The sequence below is a fragment of the Sycon ciliatum genome, chromosome 7 (genome assembly GCF_964019385.1).
Source record: "Sycon ciliatum chromosome 7, ocSycCili1.1, whole genome shotgun sequence".
Classification (NCBI taxonomy): Eukaryota; Metazoa; Porifera; class Calcarea; order Leucosolenida; family Sycettidae; genus Sycon; species Sycon ciliatum.
Window position 1 is genome coordinate 28,368,150 of NC_088649.1, and position 27,336 is coordinate 28,395,485.

A 27,336-nucleotide genomic window follows, 5' to 3' on the forward strand; every position below is an offset into this window, starting at 1 on the left:
TCTATGGAAATAGCCCATGGTAACCATGGAAACGTACTATGGAATTTTGCATTCCACTGCCTTGGCAGGCTAATGTCGTAATGAAAACATTAGGTCTTCGCCACGATTCACTTTGGACAGTGTCTCTAGAGCTCCAACAGGAGCATAGGTGGCCATTTTGACAATTGATAAAATGGCACATATGCAATGCTCTGGACATAGTCTTGAATTTTGCACCATTACTGTGCCTTATAAAGACCTAACATCAACAATTGTTTCCAGAAAATTCCCCGACAAAAAGCTATTTTGCGCCGCGATCTTTTGGAGCTGTGTCGAGTGACCCTGAGTATGCAGCCTTTGTCTGTGTTTCAACTATGTGTGAAGAAAGCAGAACCCCATTTTGCTCAAGTTCTTGCTAGGAATACATGCAGCATCAGGTTCAAGTGCCTCAAATCATGCACTCGGGAGTACCTTGACTCTGCCAAGGAAAAGTGAATAGAGCCGCCGTTCCACAACGACATTATGGAATTGTTATGTCAAGTGATTCCTAGTTGATTCTGGCGCGTTTGTTTAGTCAGGTGATTCTTACCCATTCCCATTCCAGAATGGTTGTCATTTACATTCTGGAAATGCCCAACCAAACGCATTCTAATATTGCAGCAGCCAAGACTACAGACTTAAGATTGCCTTGAAGCAGAAGAAAAGACCAAAGCGGTCACTGGCTCGAGTCCTGGTGGTGATGGTCAATGTTTTCTCCAGACTGTTCCCATTTACATCTTTCCCTCAAACCAATGAAGTAAAGACCAATGAGTTTAAACCGTCTCCATTGCTGTACACCAGTGCTATACGTGCAGCTTTGTATTTGCACCGAAGGGATGGCTGGCCTCCACGCTACGTCAAGTTCTGCCAGAATGTCGACTAGCTGGCGATGGTGTCCTTTCCACTGGCTTCAGCTCCGCGTGTGAGCGGCTCAAACGCAGACTCCAAGACTCCGACTGTCGTTATAGCTGCTCTGTCTTGCATTGAGTGCTGGTGCGAAGTTCAGGCTATTCTGCACCCAGTCCATGGCTGATGGATGAAGTGGGCACATGATCCAAGTTGACGAAAACTCAGACTGCGCACTGGAAATGTGTCGAACTGTGGAAATGTGTAGACTTTCTACAGAGAAAGTCGCCCGCGTTTAACGAAGTCGTGCAAATATGACGGTATGATGAGTTCCACTCCCTACTGGACTTCTGACTGTTTATAGGACAATGGCTGCCTACTGAGTAAAACATCTATTTGTCTCTCAGTCTTTTTGTCTGTCCATTTTTGTGTCTGGCTGATTTGCTCTCCTGTTTTCTTTCCCCTCGGTGTGTGATATGCGATGCAGTTGTGTGCACGAATCCCTGGGTGAAAAAGAACAAAGAATGTGAATGTAAACCCAGACTAGATGGACCTAATTGCACAGAAGGTAAGGGCTAAAAAAACAGCTGTAATAGTCTTGAATTATAAGGGGAAAAGAAAGCTGCTGTCATTTTAGGCCGCGTGTCAACGAGTGTATGACCCATGGGTATATTTACAATTTCTAGAATCATACTCATCATTGTAAGGAAAAATTTTCTCTCTTATCTCGGCGGTGCAAACTCAAACCTCCAACCTATTTTGTGCTATTTACGTGCAATAATAGATACCATATTATTTATTATGGGTTTGAGTTGGTGATACTAACTTCTTTAGGGTCTGATATTGTATGGTGGTCTGTTCCTATCTCTGTTTTGGGAAATACGTGAATGCACCCAATCTCTACTGCAGTATGCCATTGCTTGAATCATGGGAAGTGCGCTGAAGACGGTACCTGCGTCTGCCAGAAAGGTTTCCATGGAGACCTGTGTCAGCAGAGTAAGTAACTTCTGAATGAAGTGTATAATTATGCATGTTTCTTTGAAACACATGCAGCTGCGAAATGTGAAAATTTTGCTCAGGGGATGTGCATTTTACTCAGATAAACACGGATATACTTGAAATGGACTACGGTATCAATAGGGGGGGGGGGGGGGGCAGTATATGTCTTAATAGAGTGTGTACTCCAGTCATGCTCTACTGTACATCCACCCACTCAGCCTACGCCTCACTCTTAAGCTTTTCACTTTTACTTTTCGGTGAATCAGGTCCCTTGGCAGTCCCCTCATCTCCCAAATCTTCACGACCCGAAATGATGCTACCCACACTACCTCCCAAACCAGAGGCCAAACATTCAGTAGTATATTTCTTCCCCCATTCATGTCCCGGCCAGGCCTTTACAGTCTCCCATTAGTTTTCTTAGTTTTTACCGCTTTCATGCACTACCCGCTATCATTCCATCCCAGCGTACTTTGCCTGCTTTCGCGCTAGCTGCTAACAATTTCTCCTTAGGCACCCTGTAAGAAGGCCATAGGCCTGTTGGGTATACCCAAGTAAAATAATAAAAACTACTACTACTACTATTTCTACTACTACTGCTGCTGCTGCTGCTGCTGCTGCGGCTGCTGCTGCTGCTGCTGCCGCGGCTGCTGCTGCTGCTGCTGCTGCTGCTACTACTACTGCTGCTACTGCTAATACTGCTACTTCTACTACTTCTGCTACTACTACTACTTCTACTGTACAAGAATGTACTTTGCATGTGTACTGTGTTATGTTCAGCTTTTAAGACAAAGTGCCTGGGTACAGATAACGCAACGTACACCTGGATGGCTCTCGCCAGCTTGCCGTGTCATCCAGACCTGGACGGTGACAGCTGCCAGAAGAAAACGAACTTGACGCATGCCCGCCAGATGTGCAAGAGAAGAGGATACGACGTGGTCGAATTTCATGCCTTCATTTCCTGGGCTCTGAATGTGCGCGACTGCATGGAAGCATTGCTCAACGAGATGATGGAGAGCAGTTTCAAGAGCCCTATCACAATATGGACATCTTTCTTGAGAGAGTTGAGGGATGGTTCCAAGAAGCATCTCTTGTACAAGCAGGGCAAGAACGGCTTAAGAGAAGAGGTACATGATAGAACCGGAGCAGGCCATCATGATGTCATCTGCGAAGGTATGCTGTTGCATTGTGATAGAAAAAGAACATGTGAGAGAGGTGCTGAGTAGCCAGCAATGGGTGGTTAGAGTAGACAATGACATTGACAATATTAGAGGACTGAAACAGAGAGCAAGAGCGATTACAACCAAGGTTTCTCACGTCAATGGGAAACCTACGGTTCTAGCCAGGGTCAGATCCACACATGAGTAGCCAACTGACCACATGTGCAGAGAAACATTTCATGTGATTATTATTAGCAAGAGTACATAACCCCCCAGAGTGTGCAACTCGACTATGGGTGCTGTCCAGACAGAATTTCAAGTTGACATCATTTTGATGATGCAATGCACACTGTACACGGATTATCAGACGAATCCGGAACCTGTGGTTGACCCAAGCCGATCTGATCCTGTGCAAATCATTGCAAAGAAAAACGTGTGATGCGTTGACACCCGTGCACATGTTGTAAATCACTGGTGCAAGGAGCATTGCGTCATAAATAATGACGCCAACTTGAAATTTTGCCAGGACAGCAGGGTATGTGGGAGTTGCACACACTGGGGGTTATGTACTCTTGTTATTAGGTATGACAAATGTTAGTGCCACATAAAAATGCACTGCCACATAAGGCTACTTCGAAATCTTATGTGCAACATTGGCAGTCCAGTATGCACATACATGTGCAAACATGCAGTACAAAATCACAGGCAGGCTGTACACACTGCACTGTGCTGTGTTTGGCGTGCATGTATGTACATGCACTGCATTCAAAGTGACGCCACAAGTACTTGAATGCGACTTCGAGAATATTCGAATGCGACAAACCGAACGAATCATGTTCGAATATTCGAGTATTGTTATTAGAGAGGTTCCGCATAACGTAATTGGGTAGCCTTCGCATAGCCCAATTTGACCAAAGAAATGAGGAACGAGCAAGGTCATGAGGTGAACACACTTGTGTAATAACCCGACATCAAGAGTACATAACCCGCAGAGTGTGCAACTCCCTCATACCCTGCTGTCCCGACAGAATTTCAAGGTGACATGATTAATATGATGCAATGCTTCTTGCACCAGTGATTAACAACATGTGTACGAGTGTCAACGCATCACTTGTTTTTCTTTGTACTCTTGCCAATATTTTTCCACTCCTTTGGTATAACCAAGAGTACACAATCCCCAAAGAGTTTCAAGTTGACGATGAACCAAAGCCTATCTGATCCTGTACAATTGTTTTGCAAGGAAAAAGTGTGATGCATTGACACCCGCACACATGTTGTACATCACTGGTGCAAGGAGCAACTTGAAAGTCTGTTGGGACAGCAGGGTATGTGGCAGTTGCACACTCTGAGGGTTATGTACTCCTGGCATACTCGCTGGGTGATTTGCAACTATGGCACGGTGCTGCTCCATGAAGTCTTCCCAGCCCCATGCCTGCAAATATTGACCGATACCTTAACCTGGCTCGGAATAAGGAAAAACAATTACACTGATTTATCCGGTTGCATTGAGATAGATTCCAGTGCACCCTTTATTCATATTGCGTATATGTATTTTCTACCCACCCCTGGATGTGCCCTTGTCTTGCAGCCAAGTGGCTTCACGCCAACAACTCAGCATATACCGCAGCAACCCCAGCATCCAGACGTATTGTCACCGAGCCGTTCGCAGAGGAGGCATGTCAGCAGTACGGACTTCACCTCATAACCGAAGACTGGCTGCGAGCACATGGCCATGTATTAAGAGAGCGCGGGCTCGAGAGGTTGGCTCTGAAGCATGAACGTGACCAAGCCGCTTACCACGTCAAGGCAATCCGGGTCGATGGTGATTCCCTTTACAGAACCGTAACATTTAGCGAGAACAATCAAGATTTTCACCGCACCAGAAGCAATGACAGAGCCCAAATCCTCTGTGTCAGTAAGTAAGATCATGATAAGTGTAACGTAGTAGTGCCAGCGCCAGTCAGGGTTAGGAGCGCTGTATTTCGTACATATGTGTGTATGTGTGTGTGTGTATGTGTGTGTGTGTGTGTGTGTGTGTGTGTGTGTGTGTGTGTGTGTGTGCGTGGGCGTGGGCGTGCGCGTGTGTGCGTGCGTGCGTGCGTGCGTGTGTGTGATAAATATCAGTTCTTATGGCCGACCCCTAACGTCCCATGCATTCACATTTTCTCTGTGTCACTTTGTGCGTATGCGATGGATGCTGCAGGATGTAAGTGTTTGAACCAGGGTCAGTGTGACGACAAGGGCAAATGCACATGCCCGAAAGAATTTACCGGGAACAAGTGCCAAACGGGTAAGTATACATGAATATTTTGTTACAGTGCGTATGGGATTCTCAGAGCATACCTCCAAGTTGACGTGGCCTCCCTGACTGAGTGTGTAGGCTTCGGAGCTATTGCGAGTGGCCTTGATTGTGTAGGTCTTGTTATCATTTCGACTCTGAGTGAAAGTTGACAGAATGAACAAATGGTTTCATCAAGTGCTTGCTCGAAATAAGAAAACAGAACGCAGGTGCATCACCAAACCTGCTATTTTCCTGATGTCTGATTTTGACCTACATGTGATGGTGAGCAATTGCATAATTGTTTTTATGTTTTCATTGGTGCTTACCTATGGAACTTAATTCATAGCCAAACTTCCATTGTAGATGGCAGCTGCCTACCAACTATGCAGTGTCGGTTCACCTGTATCAGTATAATAATAATAATAATAATAATAATTAATATGTTAATTAGTGCTGAAACGATTACGTTTTTTCCTTAGTGGCTTAGCTGATACCATAACGATCGGCTTATCGGCTAAACGATTATTATTTTAACTACATGAGTACAAGTCATGTACATTCTGTGAATTTCAAAATTTTACGAGTCCAACATCGCCAACGACGGAAAGCGGGTGCATAGCTCCGATGTTCCCGCAACAAGTCTGTCAGCTGTTCGGACTGACCAGACGAATACAGACAAGACAGAGGCAACTCACTAGTTGCAACCCAAGCGCTGATGGTGCCCTTCGCCGGTGACTTCGCTGACTCCGACGATGAAGTCAGAGAAGCCGGCCAGGGGTGCAGATCGGCGGATTTTGACGGATGAGCTGACGCGCGGCGCACCAACAAGTAACTAGTGGCTTTTCCTGTCTATGCTCAAAATAGGCCCAGACGCCAGGCCTAGCTCGTCGTCGAGCAAACTGGTTCTGGAACCATCGACAGAACGGAAAACATGAAACTGAAGACCACAATACTGTCTTTAGCTCAAGACTGCTTGCACGTGGAGGGAACTCCAGCCCCTGCAGCTGGTGTAGACACATACTGAGCAACGAACATGTAGAGCTCACTTTGATGAAGTAGGCAAGGCTGTGAGAGCTGTGGCTCAAAGCGATAGGCCCTAAATCGTACGAGATATTTCGAGCGCCATTGTTTGTTGCGAGCGCTTCGTCTTCGATGAGTCTTGCCTCTTTCCTGTCAGGTTTCCTCCAACAGGACCAAGCACGAAGTAACTGTACTCATCTGCAACCGATCAATGTTCTACTGCGCAAGAAGATTGCATTTTCGCCAAGCCAGTGCCCCGCCAAAGACCATCGCCATATCACAACGTCGGAAAGAGTTCATGATGAGAATTCGCGCGAGCTTGATGAAGAACTATTTCGAAACACAACATAGTCTACCTCCGGGACGACAACTATGCGCCGGTCCTGGAAGGGGAGAATGTCTCCAGCGATAAGAACGAAGACGACGGCGATATTTCGGCAACGTGGAGTCAGCGGAGTTCGTCAAGCTCTTCCGCCTCCGCGATTCGGTACATGTGCAGTAGGTGACATGTAGACACGAGCGTGCGGGAACACAGCATACACTGTAGTACTGTTGCGAGAATTTGCGGAAGGAGTCCAAGTCGGGAAATCCATCAGCTCCAAAAGCTACCTGTAGGTGGGCGATGAGACTCCAGCTTCAGACTACAACAGTCAGGACTTGTAAATAGTTGAACTTTGTGAAGCAGCAGATCGAGAAGTTAGTTGAAATCGTAGCTGTTGCAGTATGTCGGCGCTATGTAGCTTGTATTTTTTTTACGGAGAGTCGATCGCCACGCGAATGTTTCGCTCCTCACCGAGAGCTTGCTGGCCTCCAAACTCCGTCAGGGTCTGCCTAAGGTACCGAAGGGCCTTTGACTAGCTGCTGGCAGGACTCCATCAAATCCTTTAGCTTCAGCTCGGCAAGCAAAAGTCTCTCTCTCCTCCAACAATCTTTTCGGGATTGGTAAGAAAAGTAGTCAGCTCAAAAGACGGCGACGGTGATCACGTCGATGTTTCTCAGATCGCGCTTGTAGATCTACTTTACACGTAGATCGATGTTGCAAGTGGACAGTCATGTACATATTCGTGTCGTACTCGCAACACTTTCGATGCATGCACGCTTTGTGCGACCCCAAAATGGGGGAAATCCCGCACCGAGCGTAAGTACATGTACCATTCTACTCGTTTAGCCGATAAAATCGAAATAACCGTTCGATCTATTTCTTATCGAGTAAGTAACGAGTAATCGATATAATCGTTTCAGCACTAATGTTAATATGGAAGTGTGTGTTTCTGTGCAGTGTAAAATTATGTTCTTTTTTACAATTTTTCCTATGACAGATTTCAATGAATGTGCATCCACTGCACATAACTGTGACTCATCAGCAGCCTGCATAAACACTCTTGGATCATTCTCATGCGCTTGCAACGATGGTTTCTATGGAAATGGAATCTCTTGTCAGGGTGAGGAGTTGTACGCATTGCATGGGATAGGAGATTCAGACTGACTGATTGCTTGTGGTACTAAGTTACTAACGTGTTTCGTCAGCAGTTTGTTCAAACCACGTTTGAAAATAGATCATCGTTCAGGAGTTTGTCATTGACAAATAATTTCGACTTGATTTGATACCTGGCCAACCATAGGAGATTGGCCCTAGTTCGTACTAATGGAAAGTTCGGTTTATTAGTGTTCGGGCTAAAGAGGTTTGACTGTACTAACGTAATTCGTCAGCAGTTAATCGTTTGTCTGAACCTTTGTTGCAACGATTCTGCTATCTTGCCAGATTGGTGAGTTTTACTTCCATTTCAATAATGCAATGAATAAAACTAATTAGCTCACTCATATCACAATAATAGCAGCGAATAAACTAGTCCAGAACGTTTTCTCGTCACAATTATCTATGGGAACTCTCACTTACCAGGATATTCTCTTTTCCATCATGTGCCACATATTTACTCGTATCCTTATTTTTGTCACTCTAAGCGTGTCATCGATTGGCGAATCTGGATTGAGTGCGAGCAGGCGGTGTGGTCCGAGCAACGCTGGCCCAAACCAAACAAGGGTGTAGTACGCAAAATGTACGCATATCGTACAAAGATTCTGTGAAAGCTGTCCAGAAACAGCAAAGTCCATTTCCACACCAGCCACTCCCGGTGTGTGGGCCGGTGTGGTCGGATTCCACTCTAAGTACACCTACTCCTGATTTGGTCGGATTCGACCAAACGATCCCGCTCACTCTGAGCACACTTGCTCAGGATTCGCCCAATCGATCATGCCCTAAGCGTCTAAATCCTTTTGTTATTTTGATACTATCTTCAGTCACGAGTTTCCATTGATAATAATATTTTGATGAGAAAATGTTCTTTATAAAAAATAAAAAAGGACCAGGGAACCTCAAGTTACGCTATGATGTCCACTATCACCGCCGGGTACTAAACAATCAGCTCATGCGATAACATTGCACGACACTGACCGACAGTACTGACGTTCTACAACTAACTGGTTCTGGAACAATTTATTCATTGCCATGATTGTGATTTATTATGAGTGCGCCTGTAGTTTTATTCATTGCACTATTGAGATTATTGGCTCCACGTCGCCTTACTGGTATTTGTTTTGCGTTTTTTTCTCTTCAGGTTGTAACTTCCATGAATTGAACATCGCCAGTGTTAACAGAACTACTGGCCAAGTAACCTGTGCAACTGGCTATACACGTGTTGAAGGCAACTCAGTTGCTACATGCCCCAAGAACTCAGCAACTGGCAATTGGGAAGGAGTTGGAAACTGCAGAGGTATATTTTATATACGTCCTTCTCTTCCTTGTTACATAAGAGGGCAGCACACCTGTGGTGGCTTGCCGATAACGTATTTTTTGTTTCTCTTCTTTCGATTGGTGTTAATCATCAGGTATGATTCCGTACCATGAGTTCACTGCAGTTTTTGCCTCCATCAGTTTTAGACACTCTTAATTGCAAGGCTGTTTTCACTTTGAGACTCTTGTGAAGCGAAATGCGAGGTTCCTGCAACGTCCAGCTCCTGTTTCCAGGAGTTTCTGTAACATCCAACCATCGTTTTGATTAAATAATTGCATATGATCACTCCATTATTTACCTGTGACACTTCTGAGTAGTAGCCATTAGAACATCGAGGTGTATACTACAGTCACGGCTGTCGTTGTAACATTACCAATGGCTCCTTCAACAGTCCATTCATTGGGAACTGGCCCGCTGGCTTTTGAAAGTCGGATTTGGGCCGAATTGAGGATCAAAAATCTCAAAAATCTGGGTTTTGGATCTGCTTCTCCATACATTTTGCCATGGCATACCTGTCCTAATTTTGTAAAACCTGGCTGAATTTCTATTTCCCTGTTCTTGGACTTTTCTGGCCTCAAAATGTGGCAAGGAGTAATTGCACGGGTCACACAACGCAGGATGTACTGTTGTTTTCACGATATCTACAACTATGTGAGAGAGACACCAGAAAGTTGGGGTTCCAGTTTCCAATGAATAGACTGTAGTCCATTTTTATGCTGTCTCTCTCCGAGTCTCGTAGAAAGTTTGTTGATTTACAGTACTAATAATTCAAATTATGGTTTTGAAGGTTCAAAGGATCAGTCGGGGAAGTGAACTGTCTGGAAAGAGAAAAGAATGCCAACCTCACCAGGACTCGAACCTTTCAGGCAGTTCACTTCCCTGATTTATCCTTTGAATTTAAAGGTGTCCCAATGCTTTCAAATTTAATTTGAAGGTCTTGCTTATTTCAATCTGACATACATGATATTGGGTTTAATTAACATACAGTTTTGGATAGTTAGAAGTTACTTGCCGGAATATTGAGGTTCAAATCAGCACCATTGTACTGCAATATAATAATTAATGGCATGTATTCGGGCAATCTTTGTACTTTGCAGCTTTGTGCAGCGAGCCAGCAGCAATCACCAATGGTATTGTGAATCCGGGAATTCAAGTTGCTGTTTCTGACTCTTCAGAAAAGTTTTACTCTTCAGCTGTGTATAAGTGCAATCAGGGATATCGGCTTTCAACAGGCACGAGCAACGTGCTAAGTTGTTCCGTCTTGAGTGATGTCGCTGATTTTGGATCAATACCAGCTTGTCAAGGTATGACTCCTGCTGCACACTGCATGCTGGCCTACTTGTTTGCTGTTACATATGCACACGTGAGAATGTGTACCTCAGAGATGTACATTTGAAGTGCGCTAACAAGAGGAGTGTTTTTGAGCTCGTAGTTTCGTCTTCATTGTGGAATGGCCGTGCGTACATTCTCCTTGGAATTACCAATGTCACACCCCCGTTTATTACATTACTAGGAGTTTGGCCGGCAGCCACGATAGTTTTTATCCCTGGTTCCATATGTCCTTTCATTGAACAGCCAAACGAAACTTTGTGGCGTGGGGGTCTCAAGTTTGTCACTTTGAGTTGTACACAACAACCACATCAACACCTCAAAGAACCAAAAAACCAAGTGAGCAAAGTATTTCAATGTTTCGCTTTTGCCTGGCCTGCTGTGAAGATGGAGACTTCTACTCGGTAGCAGATACTCGTATCAATAAGCTGGGAGGGAGAGCGTGGCCAGTAAAATGTTAGGATAAAAAGAGCCACATTCTCTCTCGGAAAAGGTCGTCGTTCCAACACACTTGCTCTACCCAGATCTGTAGTAGGCTAGATTTTGCATGCACGTGCGAGATTCGCATCCGCCGCGCACATAGCCAGAGTCGAAATGTTTGTACTCTCGGATTTGCTGCCATCTTGACGAGTGGCCTCTGCACACTAGTGCATAAGGATTTCGCATACATGAAAAAAAGATTGTGAACTGTGTGTCGCTGTCACGGCTTGTCGCAGCTCGTCGCAGGTGTCACAAGTCGCATGTCGCGTTGCTAGAAGTTGTATTGTGAATCGGCCTTTATACTCGAGTGTGGATTTTACTCTGGAAAATACTGTACATAACCAGGTGCTGATATCACGACCGTATTTCCACACCCAGATTTTTGCCACGAAATGCAGCTACCTACCCTATAGTTTGGAAGCTTGCACATCATTGTGAACCTGATGAAGGCAATTTGCCGAAACGTTGGAATAATTGTTGTGAAATGAGTTGAACTATTGCAGTGTTAATGGAAGAGAGCGTGTGGGCTCTACTCTCAACTGTTTAGGAAACTGCAGGAAGCCTCCCCACTTTTACTACCCTATCTATCGCCGTTAATTAATTTGACGCAGAATAGGCCTCACCCCTAATTTTTTTGGGTTGAACTAGTGATGTGTGGCTTTTATACTCTGGGAAATCTGGTGCTTGGACAGTCTGGCTCAACCACTGGTAACTTGTTTGTGGTTCAATTGCTCCCGTCATGCTTCTCATTGCATAGCATGCCGTGATGCTTTTCCTTGCCATTCCCTGCTCTTGTTGCACATGCATGAACATATCGTATCTCTACAGACGACTGCAAGTGCTTGAACCAAGGTCAGTGTGACAACGAGGGTAAATGCATCTGCCCGACAAGATTCTACGGAGAACATTGCCAACTCGGTAGGTAGCAAGATATTCATTTTTGTCAATGCAAACAGTTATTTTCACTCATTGCATATAAGGCTGAGGTTGTGATCGTTTCTTCATACCCTGATCCAGATCCCCACCCACTACTACTATAATCATTCCGTTTGAATGTGGTGGATCTCCCCCCAGTGCACCTGGGGTGTTGTGTAATCTGGATGTTTAAAAAAACTGCTTTGACGTGTCGCACCCGATGATGATCATGAATCATGTACTAACCATGCTGTGCTGTTCTGTTGCTATTTTTGTTGTGCACTGAAACAATATGTACGTCATGCACTGCACACAATAATTGCTGCAGAGTGCAGAACATGTCTGAACCAGGGTCGCTGTAATGAAGACGGCACATGCACCTGCGCTGAAGGATGGATTGGTGACCGGTGCCAGACTCGTAAGTGTCTACTTAATGAAGCAAATACGCTGCATTCCTTCGGCGTGCGTACTGCATGTTGCAGTTACATTTCTTTCGCTTTGTAAATCTATGTCCAGTGAAAGTAATGCCATGTGTTTGGATTACAGTCCGCATTTTAAACACTCCTAATTTACACCCCCAAAAAATAAAAGGTCTGTGCTGCTCACACTCCAGTGGTTAAATACACCACGATGTAAAGGGTGGATGGGTATAATCTGGGCACGGATAATACTCAGGTACGGCGATTCCTCTGGAAAGTATGGTACATTGTAGTAGTTGATTTGCCTGTCGTCGGTTGGACTAGTTGAGCCAACTTGCATGCATGAATGGCGGTCATTGCCCCAGCAACTTCTGGTCTCCTGGCTTGTTGCAAAATGCCCATTTTGTGTCACCCGGGAAACATAAGCGGGACTTGATGACAGCGGATTTTGAGAAGTGGAGTGTCCCTGCCTCATTAATATCATCAAGAGTCCATAATCCCGCAGAGTGCGCAACTAGGATGGGGTTGTGGGACGGCGTAATCCGTGATTTACGTCATGTTTGGGTCGGACTTGCGTCATTACGTCGACGCGGTCAACCACGGTTCACACTTTCCCTACTCATGATGTCACACTATGACGTTCAACACGGATTTCGTCCCAGATCTGATCAGTGAAGTTGCGCACTCTGGAGGATTATGGATTCTTGATATAATGGTTTGACCTTGCTTGCAGCCGCCGTGAATGGTTTGTCGATGATGTAAGCCGAGTAGATTTATGTCAGGGAAATGCAAATTTTCTACTCCACTGGCCGAGTGGAGTGAAGAAATTAAGCTTTCCCCAGTGGTCACTAGAACAGGTTGGAACTACACGCACACTACATCGCCTGATGTGAGTTTTCGCCATCACCAGACCCCATAGAATGGGTAGCCAGGCCGTTGTAGATGTTGGATGGGATGTCTTCTGGTCCAATGGATTGATATAATCAGCTCCTACTCAAGCCCGTCCAGCATCTCGACATAAAGAACAGTATTGGCCGTGGATTTACAAGCCAAAAGTCTGCTCGATCTGTCATGCCGTGCCCCTCAAAGACTGTGAAAGTCCCTAATTAGTACCTCACATCTTTTTTTTCTTGATGTCTGCTGCGGGCATAATTTGCATGCTGCACACGTTTTTCTTTGGGAGGTTCGTAGACTGATTTCTTACTGTTATGCCAATGTCTGGCATACTGACCTATGTTGTTGTTGTGTGTTGGTTTAATGTAGGGTGTGCGGACATGGACCCATGCTGCGTGAACAAGCGCATCGTGACACGCCGGGATCAGGTCTGCCGCGCCGCCACCAGCGACTGTGACGTGGCGGAGTACTGCGACGGCGAGAATGCCACATGTCCACAGGACCTGACCGCACGCAACGGCTGGCCTTGCTCCAATAGTCAAGCATCCTGCTGGAGTGGAGTTTGCCAATCACGAACTGGCCAGTGTCAGAGTGTCTGGAACGATATGGATCAAGGGTCAGCTCCTGAGGATTGCTTTGCAATCATGAACGTATTTGGAGAACGTACGGGTAACTGTGGTTTCAAATCGTCCAATTCCACCCCAGGAACCTATGCAGCCTGTGCGGCTGGAGATGCCCTATGTGGTAGTTTGTTCTGCCTTCCAGTTGCTCGAAAGAACCAACCCAGTAGTGGCGTTCTGTCCCAAACTATTCCCGTACGCGGCGTTGGCGGTGTACTCAGGTGCAATGGTTTGTACGCGTCCCCGCCAAGAAACCACGATGACCCATCGCTCGTGAAGGACGGAACACGCTGTGATGCCAGCGGCGCTAACAAGGACCTCGTGTGCCACAAGCAACGCTGCGTGGACCAGTCTCGAGTCACCAGTCAGTGTTCGGTCGATGCTGACAGCGGCAAAGAGTGTGGTGGAGTCGGTGTCTGTACAAATGCAACAACCTGCCTTTACCAACCCACACCTGGCAAGTTTTTTTTTCACTGAATACCACAGAACCATCAGATGCTGCACAGCGGGGGCGGTGACATATTGGATGGAAATGGGGGCGGGGCAAAAGTAACTCCTCCAACCAAAGGTCTCCGAATCATCTTTACTAAGTTACCCTCATAGTGTGTGTTTTCAATTCATTTTTAATTTCTGTACGTCCACGGTGCGTTTGGTTGGTACGATCTAGAACAGGATCGAACAGCTGGTGCACATGGCGCAGCCCCATGCCAACTACACGGTACTCCAGAAACAGAGCTCATTTTTGTGAAAAAATATGCCAAACTTAGTACATACTTCAAAATGACTGTGTATGTGTCACCATGGTGACTGTGTACAGTACGAAGAGTCCAACCCCAAAGTGTGTGCACGTGATCATTTGGTACCAAAATCGATGTTCCCGCCAGGTTTCACAGTGAAAAAGTGAAACTGCTCGGTTTGCTCCGGCCTCGAGGCCGGAGCAAGCAGAACATGTTCTGGCCGACCCAGAACAGGTGCAGTGCCAACCAAACGCGCTGTTCTGGTGAATCCTGTTCTAGCTCGTACCAACCAAATGCGCCCCCAGTTGGCATATGGATGCGATGTGCTACAGATCTTGGCTCTCAAACTATTGCTGCTACATGCAATGTACAAGCAACAAAAATAGCCGTCACGCCTTTTTGAGAGCTGCCTTACTGCGTGTGAGCAAAACTCTGTATCCTCCAACCAAAATTTTCATCGGCTCACGTGCTCAACGTAGAATGGTCATTCAAAGTCCTCAGATTCCTGAGGCTCAAGCTATTCTGACCTCTACTTTGCACGAGCCATGCAACTATGACCTACAGGGAACGTCCCCTTTCTTGGGCATGCGGTTCACAGACGTGCTCGCCTCACACGCAATTTGTAAAAAAAATGGTCGTATCTGTGGTTCGCTCTTTCGCGCTATTACTGTCCTCGCAATTGAAACAGGCCCGGCAAAAAACGGTATGGTTGCCAGGTATACTAACCACTGAGCTTTGGATATGGTTACGTGTGGATACACGGAATTCGCAAAACAACTTCGTAGCACGTCCTGTGGTACTGCGCTGTAGGACTGTTTGTCAGGATGGTTCATGTGCAGTGCGAGCGCAGAAGGACCGGAAGTTGTGTGCGGATTGGATCACGTTTTTCAGTTTGAATTTTCCTCACATCGCGGATGTTCGAGCTGGGAAGGCAGAAGAACAGAGGTTCGAATATTGAGGGGTTTTCAGCCCTAACGCAAACCCAGATTTTGCAATTTCACAAGAGTTTTAAAAGCCTCAGTACAGCTCCTGAAAAGAGTTTTTTGAGTAATAATGATACGGTGGCTAAGACATACCTTTAATAACCAGAGAAATGGTGGTAGCTACTAGTTACTAGCAAGAGTAGATAAACAAGAGTGCGCAACTCCGGATTTCTCCTGCACAATCTGCAAATACCCCGCCCACTGCAGAATTTTTGTGGGCGTCACCTTTTTTCAGAGAAACGCGCATTTTGCCGCAGAGCAGGGCAGAGTAGGCAAAGCCCGATTTTGCCAGTGAAGCTTCGATATTTTGCCGCAACATTTTGCTTTCTCATCGTTAATATTTTGCTTTCAATTTGCCAGGCCACTCGATATTTTTGCTCCCTTTTTGCCCCCAAAAAAAAATTGTGTGACATGTGGGAAAAGTGACCGAAAGTGGGTCAAGTGTTGGCAAAAATGAGAAAAAGTGAGTCACGTTTTGCTAAAACTGTGCGAAATTGAGTCACGTGCACCGTGTAAGTGTAAAATCTTCAAATTTCCAGCGAACACACCGATATTTTGCTCCGTTTTGCTAGCAAATTCCCTTTCAGAATTCTTCGATATTTTGCTAGCATAATTGCTAGCAAAATCGGGCTATGCCTAGTCTGGGGCACGTGCTGGGCACTGGGCTTGTAGTGTAAGTCCGGCCAAGAGCACGAGGGAAAACTTTCCGAAAGACTCGCAGCGCGAGCGTCGTCGACAAGATTACGTCAACAAGAAAATCTGCCGTGGGCCTACCCATCCGCGAGTTGCACACACTTGTTTATCTACTCTTGATGGCAAGCGGACCGAGCTCGGGACAACCTTCCGGGTTTTGAGCTGACTGCATAGGCAGGAGCACCGGTGACCTCAGAGTTGAGGAAATTCCTAATTTTCGGTGCCATCTGTATCGTCATTTGTTAGGGCCCGGTCACACATGCACTCGGAAGTAGTGGATCCGCTGAAGCGACGTCGCAGGAGCGAACAATACCATGGCAACGGCGAAAAGCAGAACTTCCGCCTCGGTGGAAACTCCAATCCGCTTCCTCCAAAATTTTCGAACCAAGACTGTCGCTTCTGCGGTTTCGCTTCAGCGGAAAGCACCACGGTCTGCAGTATAAGGACTTACTACAAGAAATTTGTATGCGTATGATGCCAAATGCAACAAAAATGCGTGCAAGATGGTCATTGACCTCGTCTTTTCTCCGTACCGTATGCACCACAGTCCACTTTATTCTCATTTTCCGCCGAAGTAGGAGTTTGCCTTGTTTGTATGCGTGACCATACACACGTGGTGTCGCTGGAGCGACACCAGGCTCGCTGTCGCAAAACCTCCACGCCGAAGCGAACCCAAGTGCACGTGGGACCGGGCCCTAAGTGTTCCCCTCTCAAATATCACCCTGAGCACTATGAGTTCAGGAGAGCAATATGGAACAAAAAAGTGAAGATCTAAAGTCAAAATGTTGGTGGGTTTCCATAGTAATTTTTGAAATCAGATTTTGCGAAGAGGAGATGGTATGCTGTTGTCTGCTTTGCTGAGATGCTTGTGTGTGTCCTCTCTGTTTCTCCGCAACAGGGAGCAACGAGTCCGCGAACACTACCCAGGCTGCTACACCCACGACCAGTTACTCAATAACCAAACCAACAAGCGACCCAGCCACAACTACTCCAACCGAAGTCGTCTAATAGAGTGACGGTGATGAACAGTGCAGTGCATGAAGTGTCAGTAATTGTAACTAGTTACTCATAAACTTGGGGGAATACTGCCGACAGGACTGACCTGGTGCCCTTCCACTTACCCACCCATCTTCCATAGCATCCACAATTCGGTCCAGGAAACTCGACAGGCACATGCAGTGTAACTCCAACAGAACGTTTCCAGGACGTGAAGAGCCCCTGCTAACCAAGTGTTTTTCCAGTCCTGATAATTTCCTCCCATTGTAAATTTCAAATCTGCTATTTCAGATCAGTGGAAATCTGAGGCAGACCGATATCCCATAACCCGCTACGGCTGAGTAATTATGTCGTATTTTAATTAGTAATTATGCATCTATTATTTGCAAGATGATGAGGGTTTATCTCGACATAGCATACCTTAACTGGTTTAGTTTTGTTGTTGTGTATTGTACTAGCACATATACATAAGTCGTCTACATTACTTATTTATAAACAGATGTTCTCAGTTGTTACTTAGTCTTTTAATGTGTTCCCCAAGTTCTTTGACTGAAAATCTGGCAGTTTGGGCTCAAGTCATTTGGCTCCATTTTTTTTCTTTTTTCATTTCTAACTCTTGTTTCTAAGTTGAGGAAAAGTTCTCAATCTTCGGACTTTGTGTGGTCACAACTGGTGCGTGTACGCGTGAAACCATGCGTTTGTGCGTATTTTGCTGGCTTTTGGTGCTCCATGAGTACGGAAACGCGCCCAAATGGAAATTCCATTATGTTGGAATTTGCAGCGCGCATCAGGCGCGTACCAGCCTACATGCCATTCACTTTGATTGGCGGGGTCAACAAATTAGTACTCGAAGGTGTCGCACGCGCTAAATACGACACAGATTGCTGTTTGTAACAAAGCTTAGCAAAAGTACATAGCCCCCCCCCCCCCCCCAGAGTGTGCAACGCCTGTTCCAGCCCTGCATAGTCCCTGATACCAACTCTTGCTGATACTGATAGGGTCTTGGTTGACCCAGGTTTTACAAAATTAGGACAGGTATACCAATGCAAAATGTGTGGAGAAGCAGATCCCAAACCCAGGTTTTGGAGATTTAAAGTGGGTTTTTGATCCTCAATTCGGCCCAAATTGGACTTGCAAAAGCCAGCGGGACTGTTTCCGATGAATGGACTGTAGTACAATCCTCAGGCTGCGAAAAATTCACCGAAAATGAGACTGATCGAAAAATCGCTACGCTTTTCGCCGATTTTGGAGGGTTCCTTTGACAATCGCCGAAAATCGACCAACTCTTCTAATAATAATTTCACAAATTTTGAGGCCAACATGCCAACAGTTCTTTTAGCCGATTTTCCAATATATTCCAGTTTTGCAGCCGATTGTCAAACAATCAACTGATTTTGCAGTCGAATCTGATGTATTTTTGACCCGAACGAAAAGCCGAACAAGCGGAAAAAACGGGCCGGTTTGGGGAAAGCCTACACAGGGGACCTTTCCGAACCTGAGCTTTCCAAGTTGGAAGGTTGTTGGTTTGCGCCTTGGAGAAGTGTTGGACCCAGGTGTCAGGTCGCTGAATGTCTCAGTACGAGTACTCCCGGCCTTGTCAGTTTTGTGCCATTTTGTCGCACTCGCTGACTGTATAAAGATCTGGTTACGTTGGTGGACAGTTATCATAATATAACAAACAAACAAAAAACTAACTAACTAATACTGAATACCATGTAACAGGAGATGAGCCCTTGCCACGGAGAACGGTTTTGGGAAGCAAAGATGCAATGCGCTTGAGAAAAGCCGAAGCCTTGACTCGACCACCCGTGCCACAAAACAGCAATGGTGCTGGGATTCATGCTGCCATGGAGAATCATAATCAGTAAATTGATGTTGCTGTTTTCTTTTTCTTTTTTTCTTTTTTCTTTTTGGTTTCCCGTTCCCGGGGCCTTCTATTCGCTGCTCTTTGTAGTTGTACTTCTGTACTGTTTCATGTTGAGCTACATGTATCCGAATTCCAATAAACACCAAAAAAAGAACAAAAGAAAGAAAAAAACAGTCACATGTACCCATATATTTGGCGTTCCCCCTGAGCTACCCAAACAAATATTGTGCTTGACCGCATTACGGCACGTTCGGTATCTCCGCCTTCTCCGTTAAATCATATTTAAACAAAACGGTTCTGCGCTCCGGCTCTCCGTCTTCTCCGCGAACACAAGAAAACTAGAGGAAAACAAATTGAAGAAGCAAGAATGACAAGAAAGGCAGAAAGTATGAGAACATTATATTGTTATAAGCCAGCTAAATTTACCCCAGATCTCCAGTTTCAATTTCCAAACAACCCAGCACGGGAGTCTTCTGCAAGCTGCGCACTCTGCTCAAGCACAAGTCTGTGGGCGGGGGTATGCATATCACGAACGGCATACTGAGAGAAGTGGCACCCATGATCATGCAGTCCCTGTGCCAACACTAGTTTCCGGCTCGGGCAGCTACCTAGTGACTGGAAGTTGGCTACAGTCTTACCTATCTACAAAGAGAACGGCAAACATGTGTGGCCAGCTAACTACAGCCTACAGGCCTATCTCTGTATGATGATGTTGTTGTTGTTGCTGCTGCTGCTGGTGCTGCTGCCGTGGCTGTCGTTACAGTCCCTCTCGTTGTCGGGAAATGTTTGCTTGTGCCATTCTTCAACCAACCGACTTCAATTGTCACATGACTGACTCACGGCTGCCATCCAGAGCACACGAGAAGTCCATCGAACCGTCCACTCGGCAAACCTGCAAGAAAGCACCACTTCCTGCTCAATACACAGTGTTTCGGGGAATTCACCCCTCATCAGTTGAGCTTGAGTAGGCTGAGGAAGATTGTGCCTGAAGAGCACCACTTATATAGTGCTCTCTAGGCAAAGACATCACCAGGGATACAAACTTACAGAGACGCTCCGTTTCCAGCGCGAAAAACATCTCGTGAACACCAGATAGCAGCGTGAGTCAGTGTCGCTCGTGGAATTGCTGAACAGACGCTGAGGACCGTTTGCCATTCACAACGTTGTTGCCTCCAAACCATCTAATTCGCATGCCCGCGCCGGGGACAACTCTGTGAAAAAGAGGTTGGTGCGACTTCGGCATCCTCACTTGACTGACTCACGACTGCCATCCAGTCCAGAGACACGAGAAATCCATCGAACCGTCCACTAGGAAAATAATGAGGGATGAATTCCCAAAAACACTGTTTTTTGAGCAGGGAGTGGTGCTTTCTTGCAGGTTTGCCAAGTGGGCGGTTCGATGGACTTCTCGTGCGCTCTGCATGGTAGTCGTGAGTTAGTCAAGTGAGAATTCAAGTCGGCAGGAATAGCGCAAGCTCCCACGTATGGAGCAACACACAATTCCCCAATTATCGCCCAGGTAGCACCAACCTCTTCTTCACATTCTTCATCCAGTTGAATTTTTATGGTTTCGTATGTTCGTATGCGCATTTGTTAATTTTGCTCCTGAAGTGTCCTCCTTGTTACTTTGCAACATTCCTCCTCCTTCCTACACCCCATTAAATATCACATTCGCTTCCATGTAATTGAGCTTGTAGCCCATGTGTACTTGCGAATTCAAATAAAAAATATACAATACAATCTCCCTGCTGCCGGCCGTAGCCAATATTCTGGACGCCATCATCGCCGAGCACCTCACCAGCTTCCTCAATAGGCAGGGATTAATTACCGACCGAAAAATTAATTACCGACCACCAGTATAGCTTTGTCTCCTGCAAGTCAACATTCGATCAGCTAATTGTCCTGTCTTCAAGAGTGGCTAAAGCACTCGACAAGAGCCCTGTCTACCACGCTCTGTTCTTGTATTTTTCGCGAAAGCGTTTGACAAGGCACCGCACCCTGTTCTTCTCCGACAGCTCGCTACTTTAATATCCCCTGAAGCCGTTCCTTGGTTCACCAACTACCTCGGAGACCGGTCCTTCTGTGTTAAAGTTCTCTCTGCCGACCCATCTAATTTCTGCAGGCGTTCCCCCAGAGTCTCACCTTGGCCCCATTGATTCTTTTCATTCTCTATTTAATGCCCTTCCTCGCACCATATCGTCTGATGTCACTACTGACGTGCTCTTATTTGCCGATGACACTGCTCTTGGTAGAGCAGCCTGAGAACCTAACCAACAACAAATGGTCCACCCCTCCAGGCCGCCACTGATGCCGTTCTGCAGTGGGCTGATTCAGTCGGAGGTTGCTTCAACCCCTCGAAGTCTTGCACCATGCAGTTCACTCCTAGAAGTCGTGCACAACATGCCCACCCTACTCCGACTCCGCACCTGAGTATGCAGGGTCCTGGGAGATGACGTGTCTGATGTAGCGACTCACCGACATCTTGGAGTCATCTTGGACTCTAACCTCGACTTCACCAGCCACACTACCATCACGACACAGTCCCGCCAGCGAGTGGTCCTACTGATCCACATGACCAAGCGTATCACTCCGTAATATATACACAGTAATCCGCAAAGACCGAAATGAGGCAGGAGGTGGTGTTGCTATTTGGGCTAAATCAGAGCTCTAGGTTACTCAGCTCACCCATGTCGCTTGCGGCTCACATGAGGTGCTGTGGGCATCAGTGTCCACGCACGACGGGCGCCGCACTGTCCGTGGTGCTATCTACCGACCAAGATCATGTGCCGAGACTGACACTTCTCTTATGGAGTACCTGGACAGTGTTCTCGACAATGTCCGGCACCTGGGGTCAAACGTAAATCTGGTGGGAGATTTCAATTTGCATAACGCTGGATGGCTGCAGAGCACTAAGACAACTCCTGCTGGAGAGTCACTTGAGGTGCTATGCGCAACCCACCAACTCGCCCAGCATGTGCCACGTGTCACTAGGGGATCAAACACCTTGGACTAATCATTTCAATTTTTCCACCCCAGTGTCTACTTCAATCCATGCTCCCCTCGGGAGTAGTTGTCTCTAACTTCCAAGCTGTAGACCCGAGGCGGGAACCTACCACCTCCCGCAAGGTTTCGCGCTATGCCTATGCCGACTGGAGCCGGCCGAGGGCACACTTCCGTAGGCTAGACTGGCATTCACTGCTATCCGATGACCCCAATCAATCGTGCGAGGGAGTGACTGCTGCCATTCTTTGCGGAACGGAGCAGGTTATTCCCTCCAAGGTACTCGTTACCCGGCCTTCCGACCCGTCTTGGTGGACACCAGAATGCAGCTCCGCTGTCGAGGCCAAGGAGAGATGTTGGAAAGCATGGAGGAGGAACCTTGCCAATAACGTCCTGAAGGCCTCCTTTATTGCCTCTGTCGGCAATGCTGTTCACACCTTGCAGTCAGACCGCACTGCCAGTGACGACCGTGTTCGGCGGCAACTAAGCTCCCGGTCCCTCAGTGACAAGCAATGGTGGTCCAATGCTAAGAAAGCAGCATGAATCTCCCGATCTTCAAACATACCCCTGCTGATCGATAGCGACGGAACATAGTATCACTCAAGCAAGGACAAAGCTAACGGCTTTGCACGATATTTTGCCGACAAATGCAGCCTCGGTCAAACTGATCTACGTCCCGAAGATCTACCTGACATGCAACACCCTGCGTACGAGGCTCTATCCAACATTTGCTCCCGTGTTCCAGAGGTTCGCCGCCGCCACGCCAAGTTGGGTACCTCCAAAGCAACGGGCCCAGACGGGATACCAGCTCAAGTCTTGAAGCATTGTTCCATCGAACTGTCATCCATTGTCGCGCAATTGTTCTCACTTTGTTATCGCCATGGTGTCCAACCAACAATCTGGAAGCTACCACACGTTTTCCAGGTTTACAAGAAGGCCGTGCGGTCAGCACCAGCCAACTATCGCCCAGTCTCTCTCTTATCCGTTCTATCCAAGGTAATGGAGGCTATTATCAACAGTCAAATCACCAACTACTTGGAGAGACACTCCGTACTTGCTGACACCCAGTATGGTTTCCGTCCGAACGGGGGCACTGCTGATGTCCTCACGGCGCTGCACAATGAATGGGTCCGCACAGTTGCTGCTGGGGGCCATGCCCAGGTGATAGCAGTGGATATCGCCGGTGCATTTGACCATGTGTCACATGCAGCGGTGTTCCACAAGGCAGCGGAAATTGGCCTTGGAGTGAAATTATTTCAGTGGCTCAAGAACTACCTCTCGAATCACACGCTAAAAGTAGTTATACACGGGCAAGCATCAACATCGCTTGCAATCACAGCTGGTGTGCCACAAGGTAGCATACTTGGCCCCACGCTCTTCCTCCTTTGTGCTCCACTCGACTCGGCTTCAGCAGGTCCACCAACATAGGCACCTTGGTGTTACACTCCAAGACGATATGCGATGGGCCCAACACATCATAGAAATAGCCAACAAAACCAAAAAACTACTACAACTCCCCAAGACACGTGCACAATGAACGCTTCCAGGCTATTGCTAATATACACGACCTACATCTGACCCGTTCTCGAGCATGGCAGCCTTTCCCTCTCCAACACCACACAGCTACAGCGGGACACACTGGAGAGAATTCAACGCCGTGCTATACGCATCTGCCTTCGGATTACCCTTTTTGCACCATTTCACCACAGTTCCCTCCTCCCGTCATGCAAAGCTCCCCACCCTTAGCTCACGACTCCTTGTTAAACAAGTCCTACTAGCATGGGACATCCACCACCAAACCTCCCCACCACACCTGCAACAACCACATCTTGCAGCACAACGTTAACACTAACCATGCACCCTTCGACAGACAAGGACCTACTCCATCGGACACGTACACACAAACAGGCGCCGAGATTCCCCCATCAACAGGCTGCCGAGCGGGCGGATTGCAAGTTGCGGCTTCTCGTACACCGCATACTTCACGGCAATGGCAGTTTGCTGTTCAAATCACGCCTGGAATACAGTCCACTGCCCCGATCCACCAGAGGTCAGGATGCCTGCAATCTGACCCTTCCCAACATCCGCAGGACTTCGGGATCTAACAGAACAGTTTTTGCTGCTGCTAAGTTGTGGAATCTTTTGCCCTCGTCCTTAATTAAAGTCATGCCCTACCACATGCCGATTCAAGCGTTTATTGAAAGTTTACTTTCATGGCTAATGCTAGGATGTTCCCTATCCCGAGAGTTCTCCATACTCACTGTTTTCTTTACTCCACCTATCCAGGTTATCTTAGATTTTATCCGTTTGGGGATGATTGCCCTTGGGTTTCCAATGCATTCATAAAACAAACACAGAATGGATGTACTTCGGAATCTCACAGCCTAGCATTCCCCTCTAGTTGGCCTGACCTAGCACATCTCAACTCTCACGTCCATTGAAAGTCTACTTTCATGACCAATGTTGATGATCTAAGGAGAGATTCCTAGACGCACCGTTTTCTTCACTCCCTATAATCCAGGATAACTAACCTTGTTCTTAATCTTTTCTCCCTTTCCATCGTCATCATAACATTGGGCATGATTGCCCGTTTGACTTGCGATGTAAAATAAAAGCAAAACCAAGCAATACAAACAGTGCCCTTACCCTCTACAACTCTCTCCCTATCGACATCACACATCATGCTTTTTTGTAGTAAAGCATCAAACAGGACAATGTCATCATCAACATCAGAATGCCGATGAAGTAAGGACCAGTCCAACCTAGACAAGTCTTCATTCACTACCTGCCAGACACGGGTAGGCACTTTTTCATACCTGTACTGAGCCTGGGATGGAGGGACGATTTAGCAGCCGCTTGTGGTACATCCACACAATGTTCACTATCCTGAAGTCGTGCGCAAATATTCAAAATCATTCACCGAACACAGATAGGCGCACATACCGTAAGAGCAACCCACCTTGATTTTGCCGCGACAGATTTTACAGCCAGTGTTGTGAACCCTCTGGTTCTCTAAAGTATCAGGAACGAACGACCCCACACGGCACGAGGACAACTATTTATTCTCAACAGTATATTTCACTTCCATCGACTAATGGTAATGAACAATTATTATTATTATTATTATTAGACACAATCTCATAGCATGTGACAAGCATGGCTAATGCAGGGACAGAATCCCCTGAGACAAGGGCGTTGAGCCAGCCACGGCAATTGTAAGCTAGGAAAACAAAGCAAATATGAATTAAAGCAGAAAATGAATGGAAAATTACAAAGAAAAACGATTAACGGAAGTGAGCACTATCAAAATTCGTGCATCACCCAGGTATTCGAGAATGTTCTTCGATGATAATTATTGCGTCTAGTTCAGTTGTGATAGTAGATCTTTAAACTGACCAATAGAAGAACAAGTTTTCAGACCGTATGGTAATGATAACCAATTAGAGTAGCCGGAAAACAAAGGGGACTTTAGATACTGGGCTGACTTAACAAGAGGCAGGATGAGCGCGTTGCGGGTTGAGCTTGTCAAAAACCAATTGTACTTCATCATGTGTGAAGGGGTTTTATGAAGAAATATTTTATGAACCAGTGTACAGAGATGGTGCTTATGACGAACGGAGAGAGGAGAAGTGTGTGCAAGTCGATAAAGGGCATCCGAAAGAAAACATTGATCCTTGCTGTAAAGAATTTTAAGTATAAATCTATGGTGGACTTCTAATTGGTTCAGAGTTGTGTGAGAAAGGCCACACCAAGCGGTATCGCAATAGTCGAATATAGGGAGAATATAGCACTGATAAAATAATAGTTTACACTGGATGGGCAAATGAGTGCAATGTGGTTGTAGTACCCCTAATGCTGAACTGGTTCGCGTGCATACACAGTTGACATGTGCAGCCCAAGAGAGTTCGCAGTCAAACATCACACCTAGATGTTTGTGCTGAGTAACAACACGGATAGGCATAGTCGAGTCAGGGAAGGGGATGAAGAAATATACATGGCTTCTGTCTTGTCTAAATTGGGCTGGAGTTTCCACGTTTGCGCTGTTGATGCGATGCTGCATGGTAAGGAGTAATTGTGCAGGGGAGGAATCAGAACAGATAAGGCCAGTGTCATCCGCATACAAACTAACATCGGGGACAACTGAAGGTAGGTCATTAACGTAAAGCAAGAATAACAAAGGACCCAGAATGGAACCTTGGGGCACTCCAGACGTTACAGGGAGGGGTTCAGACAAGAAATAGAACAAGCGAACAGCCTGAGAACGAGCAGACAGATACGAGGATATCCAACGCAAGGCAGCATCCTCCACCTGGAAGGTACCTCCAACTTGGCAAGTAAGCCACGATGCCAAACAGTGTCGAATGCCTTAGCCAAGTCGAAAACACCATTCCCACGTGCTCCCCACAGTTCCTCTTTGTCGCTATGTCTTTTTTTTTACTAGAGCCACGTAAACCCGTCATGTGTGAGCCATGAATAAGGGGAGTGGTGGCGTGGTCTGGGATGCTCTGCCGACCTTGCGTCTCGGCTTCATCACAACCAGGCGCGTCTTGGACAAGTCGAGTCACCTGGTATTGAGTTGAGTCACCACGGCAGAATCCCGACTGAGCTGGTGAGAGAGCCGGAGCGATGTGCAGGTAGAGGGAATCGAATACAATACGCTCACAAAGTTTGGAAACTGTGCGCAGCAGAGAGATGGGGCGGTAGTTTGCCGGGCAAGCACGGGAGCCTTTATTCTTGTAAAGCGGTGTCACGATGGCGGATTTCCAATCCTGTGGGAATGTACCAGTTCGAAATGACATTTTAAAAATAATGGCGAGAGGATAGGCTATTGATGGTGCAAGAGACTGCAGCACTTCATTCGGGATCCCATCTGAGCCGGAAGACTTTCCACATTTCAGGCGCTTCAGATATTTCCGAACTTGAAACGTAGTGACAGTGATTGTACGGAACGGAACAGATATGAAAGGCGACTGGGACCAAGGGGGAATGCGCCACGAAGGATCATCAGGTAGCCCAAATGAGGTGAACTGAGTGTTCAGAACATCAGCTATGCTCTTGGGGGACGTGGCGACCGTACCGTCGGATGCTATCATCGTTTGGGGCATGACACGGCCGGAAGTGTGCCGCTGTGCTCGCACAAACTGAAAGAGTGTAGGTCGATTCGGTGACGTTAGTGATGCTTGGATGGAGCGTATAAATTGACGATGTGCTTGCCGAGACAGGTGCTTTACAGCATTCCTTTGTCGGTTATAAGCTGCATGATTTACTGTTGTCGGATATTTTTTGTACA

The 27,336-nt window shown here is 46.7% G+C and overlaps 1 protein-coding gene across 1 annotated transcript in view; it reads left to right on the top strand.

The window, feature by feature from the left end:
• Positions 1 to 14,247, top strand: part of LOC135821788 (uncharacterized) — a 149,674-nt gene extending 135,427 nt beyond the window's left edge. Inside the window, exons 53-63 of the mRNA XM_065334785.1 lie at positions 1,352 to 1,432; positions 1,774 to 1,860; positions 2,641 to 3,033; positions 4,609 to 4,935; positions 5,224 to 5,310; positions 7,641 to 7,763; positions 8,937 to 9,092; positions 10,211 to 10,417; positions 11,751 to 11,840; positions 12,166 to 12,255; positions 13,520 to 14,247. Coding sequence (XP_065190857.1) covers positions 1,352 to 1,432; positions 1,774 to 1,860; positions 2,641 to 3,033; positions 4,609 to 4,935; positions 5,224 to 5,310; positions 7,641 to 7,763; positions 8,937 to 9,092; positions 10,211 to 10,417; positions 11,751 to 11,840; positions 12,166 to 12,255; positions 13,520 to 14,247 — 2,369 coding nt within the window. The remainder of the gene's footprint in view (positions 1 to 1,351; positions 1,433 to 1,773; positions 1,861 to 2,640; positions 3,034 to 4,608; positions 4,936 to 5,223; positions 5,311 to 7,640; positions 7,764 to 8,936; positions 9,093 to 10,210; positions 10,418 to 11,750; positions 11,841 to 12,165; positions 12,256 to 13,519) is intronic.
• The last annotated feature ends 13,089 nt before the right edge of the window (positions 14,248 to 27,336 follow it).